Source organism: Spodoptera frugiperda, chromosome 20 (assembly GCF_023101765.2).
Source record: "Spodoptera frugiperda isolate SF20-4 chromosome 20, AGI-APGP_CSIRO_Sfru_2.0, whole genome shotgun sequence".
Lineage (NCBI taxonomy): Eukaryota > Metazoa > Arthropoda > Insecta > Lepidoptera > Noctuidae > Spodoptera > Spodoptera frugiperda.
Window position 1 is genome coordinate 915,127 of NC_064231.1, and position 20,793 is coordinate 935,919.

The 20,793-nt window shown below is 36.4% G+C and overlaps 1 protein-coding gene across 3 annotated transcripts in view; it reads left to right on the forward strand.

Annotated features, from left to right (window-relative positions):
• LOC118261818 (bifunctional heparan sulfate N-deacetylase/N-sulfotransferase) overlaps positions 1 to 20,793 on the forward strand; it is a 100,601-nt gene that overhangs the window by 67,629 nt on the left and 12,179 nt on the right. For all 3 annotated transcript variants that reach the window (XM_050701671.1, XM_050701669.1, XM_050701670.1), the window contains 8 exons: positions 4,092 to 4,344; positions 5,215 to 5,377; positions 7,538 to 7,744; positions 8,628 to 8,805; positions 10,742 to 10,987; positions 13,575 to 13,737; positions 15,066 to 15,248; positions 18,350 to 18,570. In XM_050701671.1, coding sequence (XP_050557628.1) covers positions 4,092 to 4,344; positions 5,215 to 5,377; positions 7,538 to 7,744; positions 8,628 to 8,805; positions 10,742 to 10,987; positions 13,575 to 13,737; positions 15,066 to 15,248; positions 18,350 to 18,570 — 1,614 coding nt within the window. The remainder of the gene's footprint in view (positions 1 to 4,091; positions 4,345 to 5,214; positions 5,378 to 7,537; positions 7,745 to 8,627; positions 8,806 to 10,741; positions 10,988 to 13,574; positions 13,738 to 15,065; positions 15,249 to 18,349; positions 18,571 to 20,793) is intronic.

Genomic DNA, 20,793 nt, shown 5'->3' on the forward strand with positions numbered 1-20,793 from the left:
GTAATGCAGTGCGGTCTAATTAGTTGATAATAATTCGGACACACACCAACATTTCTGGATACGAGGTAGTAAAGTTAATTCAATTTAATGCGAGGTGTAAGGTGACAGCTGAGTCGCGAGCTATGGAAGGCAACACGAGTGCGAGGCGAGGTTTGAACGCGACGTCTACGCTACGGCGAGTCGTTGTGGCGACAGTTAGTTAGTTAGTAGTGCCATTAGAGGCAAGCCCGCGGCATCCCGCCCCCTATCTCGCCGCCTCGTTCTCCATTAATGCTCGTTTGTGTCAAAACGACTTAATATAAAGTAATTAAGTCGTTTTGACACTGTTTCCTTTAATCCTGCCCGAAACCTTCCTCGTAAATACAAGTAAACTGCTTTACGTACACAAACATACACCCTGAGGTCCCTGCTACTATTCGTACCGTTGAGTTTTACTTAAAAACTGAGGACAACGACTGCAGTTAATTGACTGTGAGAGAAAGATTAGACGCTTTATTTGGGCCTGTACCGGAGTAGTTTCACTTCAATGGAATGTTGCAACGATTTAACATCGCTCACTTCACTCACTTTAGTACAATGTATTTTCGCTAAAATTATTTGATAACCCTCACATGTGTTCTAGTTTGTTTTCGAGTTTGATTGCTAACGTTCACTTGACCCTCATGTAAGCTTTGGCACCGTTTATTACTCCCTGCCCTCGTAAACTTCTCTTTATAGTGCACATGAGGGTAAGCCGCTTTTTTAATAGAGCGTTAATGGTAACTATAGTCCGGTGTCAAGGGCCAACCCTCCGATATCATCCCTTCAATGTCATCAATGCAGCACAGTTTGAGTTATACAATAGGCAACAGCCCCATTAGAATTGTCGACCGTCTTATTCTATTTCTTTTGTCTTCAAAAACATTATCTTTTATTAGCAAAAATAAAATTGCTGACAATAAAACTTGGTGGAAGTGAGTGAATTTTATATTGACCAATTTAAAAGTCGCGTAATAAAAGTTTGTTCTAACGACTTTATGTTGCAAGCCCCTTTTCTTACTGGCTAGGTAATGTATGCCCTTAATTGAGTTTGTGTCTCACAAGGCTTTACTTTTTCAAGTACAATTGGACATGTAACGACCAACGACGGTTCATTTAGGAAGTTGCAAGTTACCATAAGTACTGGACATAAAGCAGCGAAGTCTCTGAACATTGGCGACTTGCCCTCAATTGAGACGAACTGGGGTGTCTGGCAATTACTGTACATTCTCTATTTACGTTAATAGTGCTACGGAACTGGTGGAGCTTTCGTTGGTGTACACTTGCAGTTTTTATCTATCTTTGAAATATATTTGTTTCTACAAAGTAGTAAATATTTACCTATGGAGACGCAATAAGTTAGAGTAACCTTGGCTGACATAATTACAAATGCCACACCCCACCAGTGCCCTATACCTACCACCCTGAAAGTTTGTAAATACGGTTGTTTAATTTTGTAAAGCTAAGGTTTCTGCTCATTATGTAAGCAGCCTTCGTAATTGAGAATAGTATAAAGATTTCCTTAATTTTTTCCGTTTTCTGGGTAACCGTAGCGCAGTTACACCGGCCTCTTTACGATAACTGTCGTTATCCTAAGGGGGCGGCAGGTCACCGAGGTCGTACGCCGTGACATTGCTCCCCTTTATTGAACTCACTCGCACTCCCTTATCACGAATTAGCTCTCCTCGCATTCGGTTCACGGACAAAGTAGGCCGTTTCGCGCGCTCTAATTTAAACTGAGCGCTCTCCCGGTTTAATGTCAGGACACTAATTAAGGTAATTAGAAACATGTTAGCGCAAGCTAAATAGTGACGCAGTGCTCACGTCCGTCGTTTCATTGTCGACGTAGCTTTATGACCGCCGAACTTTACATAAGCGTCTGCATTTTAAAATGCGCATGAAAATGGCAAACTTTTGTATCGGACCGTTTGCTCGGTGAATATACGAGTAGCTGAACAAAGTTGCCAACGAGTACACCGTACATTAGACGGAAAGACGGACCGACTCGAGTGGGTAAATGCTATTTGCAAGTTGCCATTCGCCCTAGACTCGGTCTGGAGTGCTCTCCCGCTGCCAAATTGAAACGAGCCTCAACTGGAGCAAAATGAACGCCCTGGTCCCGATACCTGTATGCTACTCGCTACTCTTATTCCACCAGTCGATGCATTTTTTCTGTACCCTGACCTGTATTGAACCCGGATACTTGTCAGATTTCCCCAATATCGGTAAAATGGGTATTTTTGATTGAAAATTGGAAAGTATCCTAAAAGCGACTGTTTGGACAGTTCAATTTTCAATATTGCCAATCAACTTCAGCGGCTTGTTCACTGTTTGACAAGGGGACGCCCGTTGCCGTCTGCTATTTAAACTGTACAATTTTATAACGCGGAGTGGAACCGTCATCGATTTAATTGGTAGATATGACTTGGAAAATATAGCTTTGAATTACAAATATTTCCACTTCAGTAGCATTATTATCGTTTCATTGAGGAGGAATATTAAATTATAGCGTTGGTTTCTGTACTCAAAGACCAGTGACATTTCAAAATAGGGGTTGTGAAGACTTTCATTTTATTTACGCCGATTCTGTATTATCAGCTAAGTGATGTTGTTCTATGATAATTAGTAGTAGTGCAGTCACAACCTCGCAGGTAGTGAAGGCCTTCACCTTCACCGTATTGATCTTGCGTCTACAGACACTGCAGTTAGGCGGATAGCAGTCTTATTTTAACCTTTTCCACTATTATTCTGCCTCGTAATTTAACAATAACATTAATTAAATGCTATTATAACTCTGTTATCTCTCTTGAGAAACGACCTTAATTGACATCAATTTATTTTTAATTATCTATATAAAATGAATTCTCATAACTTACTTGCAATGGAATATTTTTATTCATCACTGGATTAGTTTAACTTTATTTAAATCTACACGGATAATAACGGCAGATCTTTACTTTCAATGCCAATTTCTATCTGTCCTTAGTTTTTTACTGAAATTGTAACCAAATTCAGAAACTACTACTTTGTAGGTAAGCATTTAAGTGTCACTTATATCAAACTTAGTTAAAATCCTAATAATGAAAGCAAAATTCTCTGTTTGTGTATTTCTTGATTAAATCGTTACTCATATTTACTTTACATATTTTTACACCGTTGCTAATAAATAGTTTTATACGCGCATGTGCTCCAGTCTCAGAAACAAAACAACCAAGACTAGTAAAATACTCAATTTCTCCAATAAAAAACTCAGTAGCTTTTATCAGAAGACACAATGCAATAAAAACAAGATAATTAAATATCGTTATTAATAACTTCACAGTAGCAACTCCGTCGCTAGTTGTGATGCTATCTCGAAATCGATACAACAGTAGTCGAGAGTTGTACGTTACTCTGTTCTTATCTACAACACGAGATACCGACCTATAAAAATATTGTTATTATGATGTTTTTTATAGTCAATAGTCACTCATAAACATTATAAACAATCACAACCGTATCACCAGTGATTGCTTGTAATAAAATTAAGTTAAAAAGTCAATTGTGATGAATACGCAAATGAACATTTTGGTGGCACCTATAATTAGTGCAGGAAAGCCACTGCCGGTTTCAATAATTTCGTATACAACAACAATAAATTATTTACCAATGTATTTATAGGTTTATTAATAACACTTATTCAATTGTTACATATTTAACGACTTCGATTTTAACTTTATTGAATTAAATATGATTTCATTTATTTACTAGAGTATGTGCTGAATCTGCGGCCACAAGTTAATTGCAAAAATTGTAAAGCTACAAATGCGAACACAAAAAAAAAATCCTCTTTCTTTTTGTTATTTTATTAAATGTATATGTAGTTACCTATATTTCGTTATAACATCGCCTTGGAATATTCTGTTATGATGTTGTAATTGTGTCTTAATAAATAAATAAATAAATAAATAAATAAACTCTTCTTAATGTACACTAAATGTGAATCTCCTGTATCTCTTATAACCAAATTGTAATAATTATTACTTGCTTGTATTAAAACAGCTTAAAATTTAATCCAATTATTTTTTGTTTAGGTACAAGGTGGAAGTTGCGGGTAAGAGTCTGCCCGTACTTACCACTTTGGACAAGGGGCGTTACGGCGTGATCGTGTTCGAATCGCTATCGAAATACGCGAACATGGATAAGTGGAATCGAGAACTCCTCGACAAGTACTGCAGGGAATATTCCGTGGGTGTTGTTGCGTTCGCAACGCCTGGGGAAGAGACTCTAGTTGGCGCACAGCTGAAAGGATTCCCTCTGTTCATGCATACTAATTTAAGACTAAAGGTGAGTACTGTTTTGTTCGTACTATTATACTGCTAGTTTACAAATACTTTTCAAGTAAAGAAACAGGTATTGAAGGTAAATAACAAACACTCTGTATTTATTAATTTCCAATGGTAAATAGACTTTATGTGATGCAAGTCTGCACAGTGCAATTTAATTGTCTGTCTATCAGATATCATCAGCTACCAGTATCCATCGATATTATATCATCAATATATCAGAATATTGATATTTTAAAAAGTTTATGTACCTCATGTACTAAACACAAACCACCTTTGTAATGTGACTAGATAATTATATTCCAACATTATAATCTATCTGTCAGTACAATGCGATAGTCATTTAAATATCTAATTAAAACCATTAGAATATCAGCATTAATAATCGTGTAGCCGATAACAAGAGCTGTCCGTATTAGGTGCCCATTGAACCTAACTGATTACTATTACAATGGCTGGTCAGATGGCAACAAAGCATTCAAACAATAATTGACAGTAAATGAAAAGCATTATATTATGTAAATTAATGAAATATTAGTAAAATAATATATTCCTTCGTCAAATTATTTAGGACTCCTTTTATTCAACCAATGTTTAATTAAAGTTGTAAAGAATCTTAAGGCAAGGTACATAAACAAATAGATTATGTGCGAAAACTACCTCTCTTGCAGATCGGATGAAAGTAAAATAAGGGTTATTCTTTCATTATCTCAAGTAAACTACGTTACTAGACGAGGAACAAAATTAAATGATAAATAAGAACTCCTAATTTCCTGCTATGTTACTAGTAGCCGAGATTTACTCATCAGATATCAGGCATATTACAAAAACAAAATGTAGAAGAATTATTCATATGATCTTTCTTTCCTAGGACGCAACGCTAAACCCAGCATCGCCAGTGCTCCGACTTGCCCGCGCTGGCGAGACGGCCTGGGGGGCACTTCCAGGCGATCACTGGGCAGTGTTCAGGGCCAACAGTTCAACCTACGAACCCGTTGCCTGGGCATTGAGGCAAAACGAATACGAATCCACTGGTAAGCTAATTTTATATTTGACCTTCTTTCTTCTTTCTGTATGTTTTATCGGTCTTCTTCAATAGCAAGTTTAATATTACTAATCATAACACTAGCGCAGTTTCTAAACTAGTCAACAAGTAGCCAGTACTTAGTGAAAGTTTAATGTTCAAGTTTCACTAAGTACTGGCTTACCTCATAGCCTGGACAGACAGGACTAGCCTTACCAGTATACCTCGTTGCCAAAGCTCGTACAATTCAGATCCTTCAATGTACAAAACAATCACCTGAAAGTACAAAGTAACGTCTTATCCATCGATACACACAATGTACGATATGAGTCACTAACAAAACATGATTTTGAAAGCACAACTTCAAAATTCTACCAATATATCGTAAGCATCGTAACATGTTCGAGTAACAACGTAAACTACTGCCATAAAGAAGGAATATTACGCAACACATTACCCGATATATCGTGCTCAAATCTAATGGTAGTTTCGAATAACGTCAATTAATATTAATCACGCCCGTCATCATGTCCTAATTAATGGAAGGAATGCCATAACACTTACATAGATTCGAGCAATCTATTCGCGGCATTAACACTATTCTGCGAAGGTTTTTTTGCAGATTATTCTGCTATTCGCGTACATTTTCTTTTTCCTTTAATCGTAGTGGTTTTCGATTTTTTGCCCTTGTATTGTGACATTCCTAATAATCCTTTATGACACGCTTAATAGTATCATCTTCCATAAGTTTTGTTGTTTCGTAGGGTCTAAACTATGCTACATAATGTAATCACTGAAGGTAATTTCGTTTCTAACTATTCCGTAATGTAGGTAATCTTCATCACCGAACTTTAACGACTTTACGAATTTATTTAATTAACAGCTATGCTTAAACTGTTAAGTGCTCATCAAGAAAATCCCTTGTCCTTACCTTCAGATTTGATTAATCGACATTTTCATCCATAAAGCAGGTCTATAAAAACTTTTACTCTCATAACAACGATAAAAATTAAATGACTGTTGAGTACCGATTACGAGGAAAATTAATTTTGTGCTTTAAAGAAGGTCCCGCAGGAAGTAAAAAGCAACAATGAATTAATTAAATTTAAATAATCTGTTTAATTTTAACGTAAGCCTAAAAGCTGAACGCAGCTGTTGGAACAGATTTAAAATAACAAAAGTGGCAAATTATGGCGTTACAGTCACCCACAGAAGACCGAAAATAATTATGTAAATCTCTATTGCTCGTACACTCGTACACTATACCAGTTTATGTGAGGCGAAGGCCGCGAGCCACTACGGTGACATTCTCACACTGTCCGCGACAGTCCGAGACAATTTACATACATCTACCTACATTCCTCATGACTCATGAGAACAAATATCCAATCATTATCACTAATACGATTTTAGTTGGCTATTTTAGCCATCATTGTGTAATAATATGTTAATCAGTTTCCTCACATTGTTTAAGAAAATATATCCGTTCGAAATGCACGAACTCTTAAACAATATGAATGAATTATTTTATGAATTATCTTTAATCGGCAATTTGTACGCTGATGAAGTGGGTTGAATATTTATTATGGTTAATGATAGGATTTGTAAAGTTTAATATACTCAGAAGTGCTCATAATGTAAAACCTAGTCAACAATTGGAAAAGATAGAATTGTGTAACAAACTTGCCTAGTCACTTGTAATAAAGAGTTGAGTATAAAATATTACTTAAATTCTAATAAAAAAATAAATTCATAATCCTCCGGATTGTGAAGATAGCTTCACAATCCTAGCGGCGGTGATGGTAACCATTTGAAATGGTAGTATCTGTCTCATATGATGGTAACCATCTGTCCTGATGGTAACCCTCAGAATCACATAATTGGTAAGCAATCGCTGAAAACGAGCAGAAGGATTACTGTCCGCTCGTTTACCGTCATTTTTCGTTTATATAACAAAAAAATATATGTGTTACAGTAAAAATGTAATGGGTCAATTTGTTTGTCATAGGTGAAAATAAATGCTAGCGTGGGTGGAGCTTACGTTATCTCTCTTTCTATGCCAATAGCCAATACAGTTTGCGAGTTTACCCCATCCATTTCACAAAGGCAAAACAGCCCGAAGTCAACAAAGTCAATAAAACAGTGCCCTAAATTATAGCAATGTTTACAGAGGAGCGCATGCCGCTAGCGACAGTGATACAAGACCACGGCCGTTTGGACGGCGTCCAACGCGTACTGTTCGGCTCGGGCCTACAGTTCTGGCTGCACAGGATTCTGTTCCTGGACGCTCTCAGCTACCTCAGCCACGGCCAGCTTAGCTTGAGCCTCGACAGGTGGATACTGGTCGATATCGATGATATCTTCGTGGGAGAAAGAGGTACGTTTATATTTTTAATCGCACAAAAGCTACACTGTCTTAAATTTACTTACTGTACTCAATTTTACTATGAGTCAAAGGACCATTTCTAACACTTTCCCATTTTATGGACTCAAAGCAATTCAATACAAAACACTTAACGCATTGAGTAAATAAATGTTTATCGTACACTAACACGGGGTTTTTACTACTCGTTCTCCTATTAACGCACATAGAATAGTTCAATTGGCTTCTTTTATTACTCGTGTTATCACAAACTCAAACGTCCTGAAGTATCGGGTCTGAATACATATCGACGATTACCCATATTCATTTATAGAAAACGATACAAAAGAGAGAAATATGGACGGAATGTTAACCACTTCCAAACATAAAACACGAATAAATTAATGTAGAGCTCAATCAATCCAACATTGTATAGCGTTTAGTTGCCTTTGTCCTAACTATTAGTATGCGCACAAGATCTGAATAGTATTAGCACCTTGGTGCATTGAATAGTAATAGGCGCCCTTTATACATTTGTGCCTATGGCAACTAATATTCGCATGCACCGATACGGCTCTCATGCCTAATCAAATTGTTAGGCACTGTGCTAAATAGATCCCCACAAACGTGTAGCAATTATGGTTTAGTTTATTGAACCTATGCAAACACCTTGGAATACATAAATTGTTTGTTCGTATTGTTATTCAAATGTTACAATTGTTCTTGGGAATAGTATATTCGTTACAATAACAATTTGTTATATGAAACCTAATGTATCTACTTAATGCAATTCTGAAGCCATTTCTTTCTTACTTTGACTTTTAAGAGGTCTACCTAAAACTGCCTCATTGGTCGTATTTATATATTTTCTCAACTTCTGTACACTTTCTTCCAATAGGAACTCGACTACACGAAGAGGACGTGGCAGCTATGTTAGCGTCGCAGACTGCGCTACAACGACTAGTGCCGGGATTCAGGTTCAACCTGGGCTACAGTGCTAAGTACTATCACCACGGTACGTCTCTTGAAAACCAAGGTGACGATGCTTTGTTGAGGAATCGGGAACATTTTACTTGGTAAGTTGAACATACATCATTTTAATTTAGTCCAAAATCTCTAGCTTCTCATGTGGAAACCCCCATTAGTTTGGCGTCACTCAGTGTACCTTTACATGTGCTTAGTTTGGGAATCCAAGTCTACCCTAGGATGGATATTTCTGAATCACCGGGTCGACATAGCCCGCCGTATTTGTCAACTCCTACGCGCTGTTTCTAGAGAGATTTAGACCATCTTTCTTTAGTCTATAATTAGAACTATCTTATTCACCGGCTCGTTTAAAAAAATATTCAGTTATTTTTCTTTATCAAAGAAGTAAGAAACTGCACTTCAACTACCTAAATAATGTTCTACATAAAATGCAAGTGTACCGAGAACAGCACTCCGGCGACTCACGTCTAGCAATTTGATTGACCAACGACGGCATACGAGTGAAGGGCGTTGATAGATGAAATGCAAAAGTGAATAGCGGATAGAGCAGTGCTATTCTGCTGGTAGTGCCACTCGGAGCATGGCTGTTATTTTGATTTCATATTGAACCCATGCATATGTAATTTCTTGCATCACCACTATTGCAAGATTGATAGTCATAGGTGACTATGAAAAGCGTTGGATATAAATTTACATATTGTAGTCTAGGTGGTGTTTATACCAGTGTATTCTCTCAAAGTATCTTATGTATACCCTAATATGACCGAGATAAAGAGAATCCATTAAACATTTGTACTAAAATAATTGCCCTTTGTATACGAATCTAGGCAGTTCTATTTTAAGGAGCTCAATAAGGTCACGTTTATTGTTTTGCCCCAAAACATTATAATACATTCTAATAGAAGCGGCGCTATCCGCTTTTAGTACGTAGGTACGTTATTAGCACCCAAGGTAACAGTTACAGAGGACTTAGTTTCAGCCCGACAAGTCTTCGCAAACTTAATATGCATATAAGCGCCAAGTTTCAGTTCTCTCGTGTCTGTGTTCTGACGGTTCATTTATCAAGCAAGTATATGCGTGTATTGAGAACTTTACTAAAATATGTATTGAGGTGGAAGCCTTGTACGAGCACAAAAGGTATTTTATTGGATGTCGGCACGACGTTTTCGAGTAAATCTAAATAACTTAAGATTGTAAGTTACGCAACAAGTCCTTGCTAAAATTTGCAAGATTGTTTGTGTGTAACGTATTGTGTACCTGCTTAGATTCTCGTTCTGTGAGATTTAGGTTCATTAGGTTGAAGAAATCTTTGAATTTTCAACTGGAATCATATAAAATTAGATCCATGTCTAATATATAGGTTGTCTATGCACGTACAGAGCGCTGTCAATCATTAATTAAATGTAACTACTATTGGATGTCAGTAAATAGCTTAGTATTATCGCAATGTCTCACCAAATAGATAACGTAGCATTGTAGCCCATTAGTCGTCGCATGTAACCTTATTAGAGCTGACCGCTTTGTTATCAAGCTCATCGCAAAACCCTCGTTATTGTGCTAAGTGGTCACAATTGCACGTATTATTGCATTACGTTAGTTTACCTTGAGCTGACCCTTCCGTCAGAGCAAATTAACACGATTATCTCTGTGCGTTTCTGAATTAGCGTGTTATCTTTGCCCTGTCTTGCTAATAACTAACACAGCTTTTGTGTTAGGAACAGAACTAACGCACCTTCTTGATTCTAGAAGACAAAAGGTACTTATACATTAGCAAAAATGAAAATTTTCCGCCATTACCCTCAACAAAGGTCTCGGTGTCGTAGTCTCAAAAAGACTTACGTAATATTAAACTTCTATGTTTTCTTTATCAGAACTTATAGGTACAAGCTTAATATTGTACTACGCCTTGACAAATATCAGAAATAACAACTGAGTTTTTAAAATGTTCTGAATTAATCTTGACCTACCTCAGGAATCTCTGGTCTTGCCCTCATAACTTAACAGCAAATATCTCGTTGTCCAAAGGTTTTGCCACATGTGGAACCACCAGCAGCCCCACCTATACAACAACGTGACGCATCTAGAATCAGAGATGATGCTCAACAAACAATTCGCCATAGAACATGGGATCCCCACAAACTCCTGCTACTCCGTGTCTCCCCATCACTCAGGAGTTTACCCAGTACACGAACCATTATACGAAGCCTGGAGGAAAGTATGGGACGTCAAAGTGACCAGCACCGAGGAATACCCGCATTTGCGACCCGCTAGGTAAGTTTTGTTTGATGTTACCAACTGTGTCTATTTGTTCTAACTAATGTAGATGTTAAGTTGCGATCAAACACGAACACTGAACACAGTTACATTATTCAACTAAATATTCGTGTTCTAAATGTAAAGGACTTTGTTCCTTAACCAAACAGATATGAAAAGAATAGAAATTCCGTCCTGTTCTCGCAATCCCGAGTTAAAGATTTAATTAACGTGGCCGAGCAACGAAAGAATTTTGGGTGGAATTCATGTTCTTGCGCTGCGTTCGTTAGGTTTGAACGGGCCTTTATATGAATACTTCGTGCCATTCGTTTTCGTATTTTATTAAAGGAAAAAAGGGTTTCCTTTGTTATTCCTGTATTAGAACGTCGGACAGTGGCTGTTTTAGTATTTAATCAACGGCACACACGTAAATAACTGAACAACTATTGTAGCAACTAATTTATTTGTAAAGGACAGAAACAAAGGTTTTGCATTTGACCCTAGATTAATCGCATTATGTTAACAAATGAGCCTGAATTCATATTACATGGCAACAAATAATATGCACTCAATCAATCAAGCTAAAATATAATCACATAAAATTTATTAACGACACCTAGTTGTGATATTATCGAACTAGTAGCAATAAGTGTTCTGTTCACCCGAATGTTTGCGGCAAGTGTGCGGCTTCACCCAAACTCATGTTGACCACAAACGTTGCGTTGGGCCACTACTATCGCGATATTCAGGCGTCGAAATTCCAATAATTATATTAATACCACTGCACCCGAACATTGTTCGGCAAAAGTATGTCTGTTTAAATGTTCGAAACGAAATCATGTCTGATTAAAACGGCTCTATCGTGTACGGGATTGTTCGGTTCCGAGTTGTACGTACTTTGCTTGTTGTTGTACTGTTTTGTTCGAGCTAAATATAGTTGTACTGAATCTCATTCAGTGGGTCAACAATGCACTTTTATCCTCAATGTTATATCAGTTTTAAAAGCATTTTACTTTTATTTGAACGACTGATACGTTGGATAGTTCTATTTGTGAAAAAACTGGGACACACCTGTACTCTTGAAAAGATGAAACACCCACACGAAAGAAGTTTACGTCTAAGTAATATAACACAGATTAAATAGAATATTGATCTGAGTGCGGCCGGTGCCGCTCGCCCCAACAATACCTCTAATAAATTCACATTGTTGCTCCAATTGTAATATTTGTTCACGTATATAGAACTCTTCTACCATAAGCGATAAGTTCTTCAAATATTTACCCACAAAATGAGTGTACTCAAATAAAACGAACTTTTCGTAAACAATCGAATCAACATACTGCCGTACAGTTGTGTTGACTTATTAACTTGGCTCCGAGCAATTACAGATTGTAAAACGGTACAGCTTTATACATATTGCTTAATCTTTACTTACTCCAGGGAACAGGTTTCACGATACGGAATGTACATGACGCGCTAATGTGCAGCCTTACATATTCATGTGTCGTTGTGAAAATTATGTGTGTGTGTGTGTTTAATATTGTCCTCGAGTGTACATAAATGCATTCGTACATACCTGGTCGCTTTGTTTCTCAGTACATGCTCTACAATTAGATAATTGTACTGTATTCCAATGCGTTCCTATGTTCACGTGTACAAAATGAATTACGGCATTTGGTATCCGAATGTAAATCTAATTTGGAGGGTATTTTTTTTTTTTTTTTTTTGAGGGGGAAAATCATCCAATGACTTTTCTCGCCTTGGGCGAGGCGAGAGGGAGTGTCAGACTCTTACTGACTAAAAACCACCCCGTTCCTTCTGCTGCCTTTCGAGCCGGAGCCCCGGTAAACCCGCTAGGTTGTCCGCAGCTCCGGATTAGGCATCAGCCCTACTGGGCCCCATCTGTAATTTGGAGGGTATAGAAGTTAATTTTGCGTGATTGACTCGTTGTTTTCAAATTGAGTTATAATTTCTCAAAATCTACAGTTGAAAGCAGAAGAGATACAGTGTGCATATTATGTTACTTCGTATTTTTACAGCCGTTAAAGTTCACAAACCTAGTACGATAGACTATAAAAAAGCTGGAAAGGATATCTTTAGCATTTACAATTGATTTTATTGTTCGAAGTTAATTTACGTTACATATTTTTAATTCAACTTTTACATGCATTACGTTGTACAAAGGAAACAATAAATGTATCAAGATCACTTAGTTTGATACGTACATTAATTATCGTGTTCGCAATACTGAATTTAAATATAAAAAATGCTTGTCACAGGACGTAATTACTAACTCATGTCTTACTAGTCACCTAGGGTCATGTTCTATGTGTTTAAATAACTTCTAGATTTCTAGAACAATGTAGTACACGTTGCATTTTTTTATCAGTGGGTCGTTGAAAATTTTACTTAGTAACAAATACACAAAGGCACTCACTCACATACTCAATTCTCAATCTCTCATTAAGTCACGTGCGTGTTCTGCCACGTGACTAATCAAAATAATCTTTAACCACAAAAAATTAAACACAAAGTTTGCACATAACTAAAACTTCAAACAATTCCACAATCATAGATTGGTAAATATGTTTTTTTTTTTCCGTAGGTTACGAAGAGGTTTTCGCCATAGAGGCGTTATGGTTCTCCCACGCCAAACTTGCGGACTTTTTACACATACTCTGCTACTAGAGAGGTACCCAGGCGGCCGACATCGTCTCGACCGTTCCATACAAGGAGGGGAACTCTTCCAGACAGTCATCAATAACCCTGTAAGTACCTACAGTCATTACACTTAATTTCGGTTGCCGTTCCCAACACTAACTGGCCCCCTGAGCCCGTACTGATATTGAAGTAGATTATAAATTACCCATTATACTGATATTGTATCATATAAACAATTAGAATTTTCCTTTTATCTTTTTTAGACTTACATAAATATCATACCTACATGTGAAAGTAACATTTAGGTAAATACCAAAGTTATTTTGTATTTCCAAATATGGGACGGATCACAGAAAAGCAGATTCTCATGGTAAAGCCAGCTGCCTCAAAATATTCTAGAGCTTGCTTTCAAAGCTGTTTACGTCAAATTCGTTGGCAGTATACATTATACATAGATAGTAACGCTGTGCTGGTAGTTCGGGCCGGACGGCCGGCTGCCTCGACCGCTCTATTCAGGGCGGGGAACTCTTTCATAAGGTCATCAATAACCCGTGAGCACTTGACATGTTTGCGCTAATATCAAGCCTGTCTAACTTCTTTGTGATATTAATAAATGACGCCATGTCTGATTTCTTTGATAGTTCACTAATAGCTTGGCTGTTTGCAAGTTTATTTTCATTCTAGTAATTACTTTCTACTAATGAAAAAGGGAACGTCTCAATGTCACGAAAATTAGTCTACGTTTAACATTTGTGGTGCTTCGAACGTTTAAATTTCTCTTTGACAAATTTTGGCAAAGTCACCCTATTGTTTGTGTATGTTTTCGTATTTACATTAAAAAGGATGAAAATATTTGTTTCGAAGTTTGGTTTATATCATCGAAACTTCGATAACATCGACACGGAGCACGTTTAACTTTTAATCGATAACTAACAGCACTAGTGTCGACAAAACCGTACTTGATACGCAAACCACTTGTAGCCGCGTACTGTCGAGGACAGTGAAGAGCGTTACCGAATAAATTGCGTAACGGCGCAGCTCAATAAATATTATGACTACTCCACTACTCCAACATTGTGTTTCAAAACAAATACTTGTTACGGGGATGAGTGTACTATCGAATACCATCATTTATTTTATCATGCGTTTACTATAGAACTACATGATTAGGTAAATGAGTCTAATGTTATTTCAGGTTCATTCATTAAGTGCTTGTTATCATTAGGTTTTAATATAATAAATAATTAGATATAGGTTAGTTTGGAATTATAAAGCTCTCATTGTCAAACGCCAGCGAAATAAATTACATAACTTTTAGAACATTTCACAACAGTTTCTAAAGAAAAACATGTTGATATACACGACTAAATCATTCCCATTCCCGCTCTAAATCCGTCCCTTATGACGTCAATGTAACAATAAAATTTCTCCGCAGATCAACGTGTTTATGACACACATGTCAAACTATGGAAACGACCGACTAGCTCTATACACCTTCGAGTCGGTTGTGAAGTTCCTCCGATGTTGGACTAATGTAAGGCTGGCGTCTGCACCGCCGCTTGCACTGGCTGATAAGTACTTCCAACTGAGGCCAGACGAATTGAATCCGCTGTGGGGGGTGAGTGTTTATGAGTTTGTATTGCATAACTATGCTTGGTTAAATGTTTTTGCTCTGGTCCCGGTTCTGTCTTACTTTTCTAGATTAATTTGTTACTTGTTTGTGAAATGGTGTATACTGTGTATTTAACTTTGTTCCTCCGTTTTCAAATGGTCATATGTAAAAAAAAAATGTTTAATACTTTAATTGGAAAAGTAATTTTATTGCTCTTTTGAACGATTTTTAAAAAGCAAAACATTTTGCTCGGTTAGCAAATTAAATGGTATTCCAGCTGAAATATCGAATTCGCCTCAAAGAGATGTGAATTAAAATCAGTTCTAAACACAGCACATAACTTGTTTGTGTGATGGAAATAGATAGCGGGCGCTAATGTATCGCCATCGATCAATTCCGTGTATATGACCGACTGGCCATGTCGCTCGCGTCCTGTGTTTAACCGACTCGCGCAATTTGCTGGCAAATTGTATATTACGGATTAGAGATGTATCGCTCTAAGTTTATCTTCTCCTGGTAGCACTAGGCTATAAACTGATAACCATCGAATGCATTAAATTCTATTTTAAGTACGTAATAAATGGAATTCATGAATATTATTCAATTATTTTCATATCTTACGTAATAACAGCAGCTTGACCTTTTTACTAGCTCGTAAAAGCTTTGTAAAGACACAGTCGTACTTGAGTGCACTGTTATTGTTTCAATTTAGATAGCGAACGATAGTGCTCTTTAGTTATTTTATACATTTTAGCAAAAGGCTTTTCCGTTGATAATATCTTGTCGGAGCATGCAACATTCAGCTGACCTAGATATGAAAATTGTCCTTTATCAAATTTTGGTTTTGTTGAGAATTTGAAACAAGCCTTTTATGTAATTATATACAAAGCCCACGTACCTAGGGAAGGTTAACGTCGTACATTGCCCATCAAATTAACAAACGCGTCGAGGTTCTCAACCACAATTATGTACGAGTACCTACGCTGCCAAGGAAATTTCATATTCATCCTATCCTCCATTACGTCACGAGTAAAACAAAGGAACTCGATTTTATTCAGTCGCTATATTATAACACGGCTCTCACATCTGAGTGCACACAAAGTCGAATCCTTCCGTGGCTCCGACAGTTGGAGTTGTGAATCTATTAATCAGTTATTCTATTTAACAAACTTCGATGAGTCTTTTGATGCAAATAAAATAGACTGTTACGCTTTGGAGACGTCGGCTGAGGAGCTATTGTATTCGAATCAATTAACTTTCCGTTACTGTCTGACAGTTGCTCGCCCCGTTTCTGCTTCAATACATTCGGACCGTAAAGTTGGAAAATATTCATCATAAATTTTCTATCATCGTTTCGCCTCCCTATTATGAATATTGAGTAAGATTTTCGCGGCCCTAAATTTTCAGTTTAAACAAATGAATGATTTGGAGGAAAACGAGTATCCGTTTCATTTCAACTGTTACCGAGGAAAATGATAGGCACCGCGGAATATTCCAATGAACACAATGTTTTCATTTTAAAGGGGAGTTTTGTTGAAAGTTTTCCTACACTGTGGAAAACTTTTATGACTCGTGTAAACCAATCCAATCGCCCTATCATAAATTAAGAATTATAATTATGTATAACGGAGGATTTTACCTTTGCCTACTCATTTATGGAAACATTGGCTTGATGTAATTTTATAAAATTCCGATGTAGGTTATACTAAGTCTAACAATATAATTAATTAGAGGCAAGGGCAGCAGAGCGAGCAAAAATGAACGGCAGGCAACATTCAGCTCATAAAAATGACTCTATGAAAATAAATATGGTACAATTTTAAATGTAATTATAATTCATTAAACTTCGTAATGAGGTCATGCCGTCACATTTTACTACACAGCAACTAAAATACGAGTTTCGTTTTGTCATTAATTAATCATTATGGCATTAAAATTTTCACATATTTAATTAAACGATAACAAAGTTAACGTCGATGCGACAACCGATCCGTGGGTAATTAATTTTATCGATAGCTGAACGATCGGTCGAACAATGATCGTAACTAAGCGCGCGCTATCACAGGGCAAGAGTCTCCAAATCATATCGTGTTACATAAAGTGATTAATCAAAGTTCGCCAGTTTGGCACAGATATTACAATTTATGTCGGATCCATACCGATCTTATAAGCACGAGTACGCTCATATATCGTTTCGCACGACAGCACGAACTTGTGAGGAACAATATGCATGTCGGGAGTTTTAATATTTTATTGGGCTGAGAGATATGCGCGCTATCATTGGAACATGACAGAGAAATTGAAAATACATCACATTTTGTGCGGCGGGACATAAAAGCTCTTGTTTATTGCTCTGATAAAACTAGAATTGATATTGCATTCGTTCGAAGATGTGTCAAGATCACAAACCTTTGATTTGAATTGAAGATATGTATCTATATGACGTGATAAAATGTTATATGTTATATATAGACTCTAAAGTAACCAACATACGTAATGTATATTATACAGAAACACTATTTTAACGTCGTAATTTTTATAAAATAGATTTCATACAAATTAATAATCTGATTGCTATATGAAAATAGAGTGCGTGTATCGAATTAAACAAAACAAGTTTATTTTGTTTCATGTTTTTATCATATTTGTATCACGAGTTTAAAAATTTCCTCGAATACTTCATCAACAACACTTTTTAAACGCAAGTAGAATCGGATAATATAAATGAACAGTATATTTTAATTTCCACGTAATATTTCTATACAATTTGGTAATGGAAACTGTTTACTTTTATTTTTAATAACAGATCTTTCCGTTGAATTAGAAGCTATCCGGCAATGTTAATGTGTTATCTAAATATTTATAATACCCGATATTAATCTAATACTTGCAATATTAATATTTATTTATTCGGGTTTTAGTTGTTTATATTAAAATATAGATTTCAGTGTAATGTTTATATGACTTCGTTTCCTTGTAATATAAACCAATAACTAAGAGTCTTAAAGAGTAACATATATGTATTTATATGGACCAAAACTATTACAACTAAGCATCGATGATAGATGTTTTAAGGAAACCAATCTCAAATCAAACCTTTTTTGTAGAACCCATGTGATGACATCAGACACCGGCGCATTTGGTCGAAGAGCAAGTGGTGCGGGACTCTGCCTAAAGTGCTGGTGATAGGACCTCAGAAGACGGGCAGTACTGCCCTTTACACGTTCCTTGCCATGCACCCCGCCCTAGCGCCGAACTTGCTAAGTCCTACTACATATGAAGAGCTGCAGTTCTTCAATAACAATAACTATCTTAAAGGACTCGATTGGTAAGTACATTTTTGATTGACACACTAATTATATAAAGTTTATAAACGTATCTGACATGAAGGTGTGGGTTTTAAAGTCGACTTTCTGTCGTGACGACTATTTTTTGAGAACTTAAAAACATTTTGGTCCTTGATGACTTATGATATAAATGTCACTATAAAGTGGGTGTTTTAACTACAAATGACAATGCCAGAACCTGCCTCACTTAATTTCATAAATTTACAAGAAATGTAAATTAATCAATATTATGCAATGAAAATAAGACCCTTGGTTACTTAATTATTATTCTGATAAAGTTGCGGATAAAAATTGGAAATAAAAAGAATTTAAAAAACCCAAGGCCTACTTCCTGTATTTATCGCGACCATCTGCGTTTCTTAGTACGCTTGCAAAAGGAACACAAAGAGTCATTCAATAAGAAAAGGATTTATTAATGTAATGTGTACGGATTTTAATATGAATTTGGTATAAATACATACTGTTAGTTAATTTATTTTTTTATAATATAATATTATAATGAATGCATATTCCAATTATTATTTCGTGTTTGAACGTTAGTGATTAGATGTAACGAAACGTCATTAGCGTGCGTGTGTCAGTTACGTCCAAAAAGTCATTATTTGACATTCGCTCTGTCTGTTCTGTTTACATTGTTGTTTCGTTATGAGTATGAATTAAAAGTAGGATTACTAAAGGTCATATTGGTGATGAAATTCCTTCCTTTCATAGCTAAACCCCCTATGATAGCATTGTAATAATATAAAGCACTTAATTTAATTATTTCTACCATTATAACTGCAATGAATCTAAACTGGTACCTAACCTAAATGTAATATTTTGTTCTTAGATTTATATAGAAACCGCAAGCTCTAAAGGCTTTTAATCATGTTTTTAGTTATCACTAATAGAGCAGCAATTGAATGCTACATTTGGCATGCCTGTACAATATATTTTTTTGGTGGGGCAAAGCTCTATAGAGATTCTGGCATTGTCATTTCAGAACAAACACTTTCCCTTTTGAAGAAACACCGACAGTATTATTTTCTTTACCAAGATTTTTGTTACTCCTTGTAGTATGCAATAAGAAAGGTACGTTCTAGATACCCTCGGCTACAGACTGCCGATGCACTTTTATTTTTCGCTCGTGTTTCGAACAGCAAGCGGTGCGGTGTTCTGCCGCGGTTCTTAGCAAAGAGGCCACTTCAGACTGCAGTACCGCGCTATAAACATTCCTTACCACACATTCAACGGTCGAGGTTTGCCTCCGAATACTAAACACGAAAATAAACCTGGCTTTGATGAATTTCCCGAATACTTATAAACTCCACATTAATTCTCTACTACTACTACCTACATTTCAATATACAAACCTTCCATTTGCCGGAATATACGACAACATCGAACCAAAAATCCTGAAATTACAAATGCCCACGTTCTAGTCTTATGAAAAATTTTCCACAATATATTTCACTTTTCCCTACCAATTTATTAAGCGCGTCCAACACAGGTTTTCCGGGAAAAATATATTTAAAACAAGATACGTATCTATGCTGTAGGGTTAATTATTCTATTTACTTTATTTAATGTTCTCTTTCTACGCGGTTTCATTTGGGTAAAAAGTATTACCTGTTTAAGTATGCCGCGCGGTTACAAAGCCCACGTTCGTTTCAAAAGTGGCGTGACGCGTTACATCTCATTAATATAACAGCCGAGTTACGCTTAAATTAAAGTATTATACGAGCAACATTTAAGTTGATATTCTAACGAGAGTTGTGCGGGAATGCGACGAAACTATTAATTAGACGTCATATATAAGTGTGAAGCTTGATTTCCCCGAAGGTTAAAGTACTAGGTAGGTACTGTGATATCCAGTTTGCTGAGTCTCGTGTGTAAAAGACTAAGCTATCCGCGTCTATCGGGCACAATGCCAATCTTAAGCGTCTAGTGCTGAGAATTTTCTTCGAAACCTCTGCGACACTGCCAGATCTACGAATTGAAGCCAAAACTTCTTACTTTAGTGGTCACACTTGTGACCGCCGATCCAATGAAGTGGCGATGCCAACTATTAATTACACCTAAAAGTAACTTTATTATTGATACGGCTACAAAACAATTGAGAAAGTTAAATTGCTGCCATTAAAATAAATGGTTACCAAATGATATGGAACAGATTTAAATAGGATATTATATTTTCGCAATATGTACTTAATATTGGTAAATTA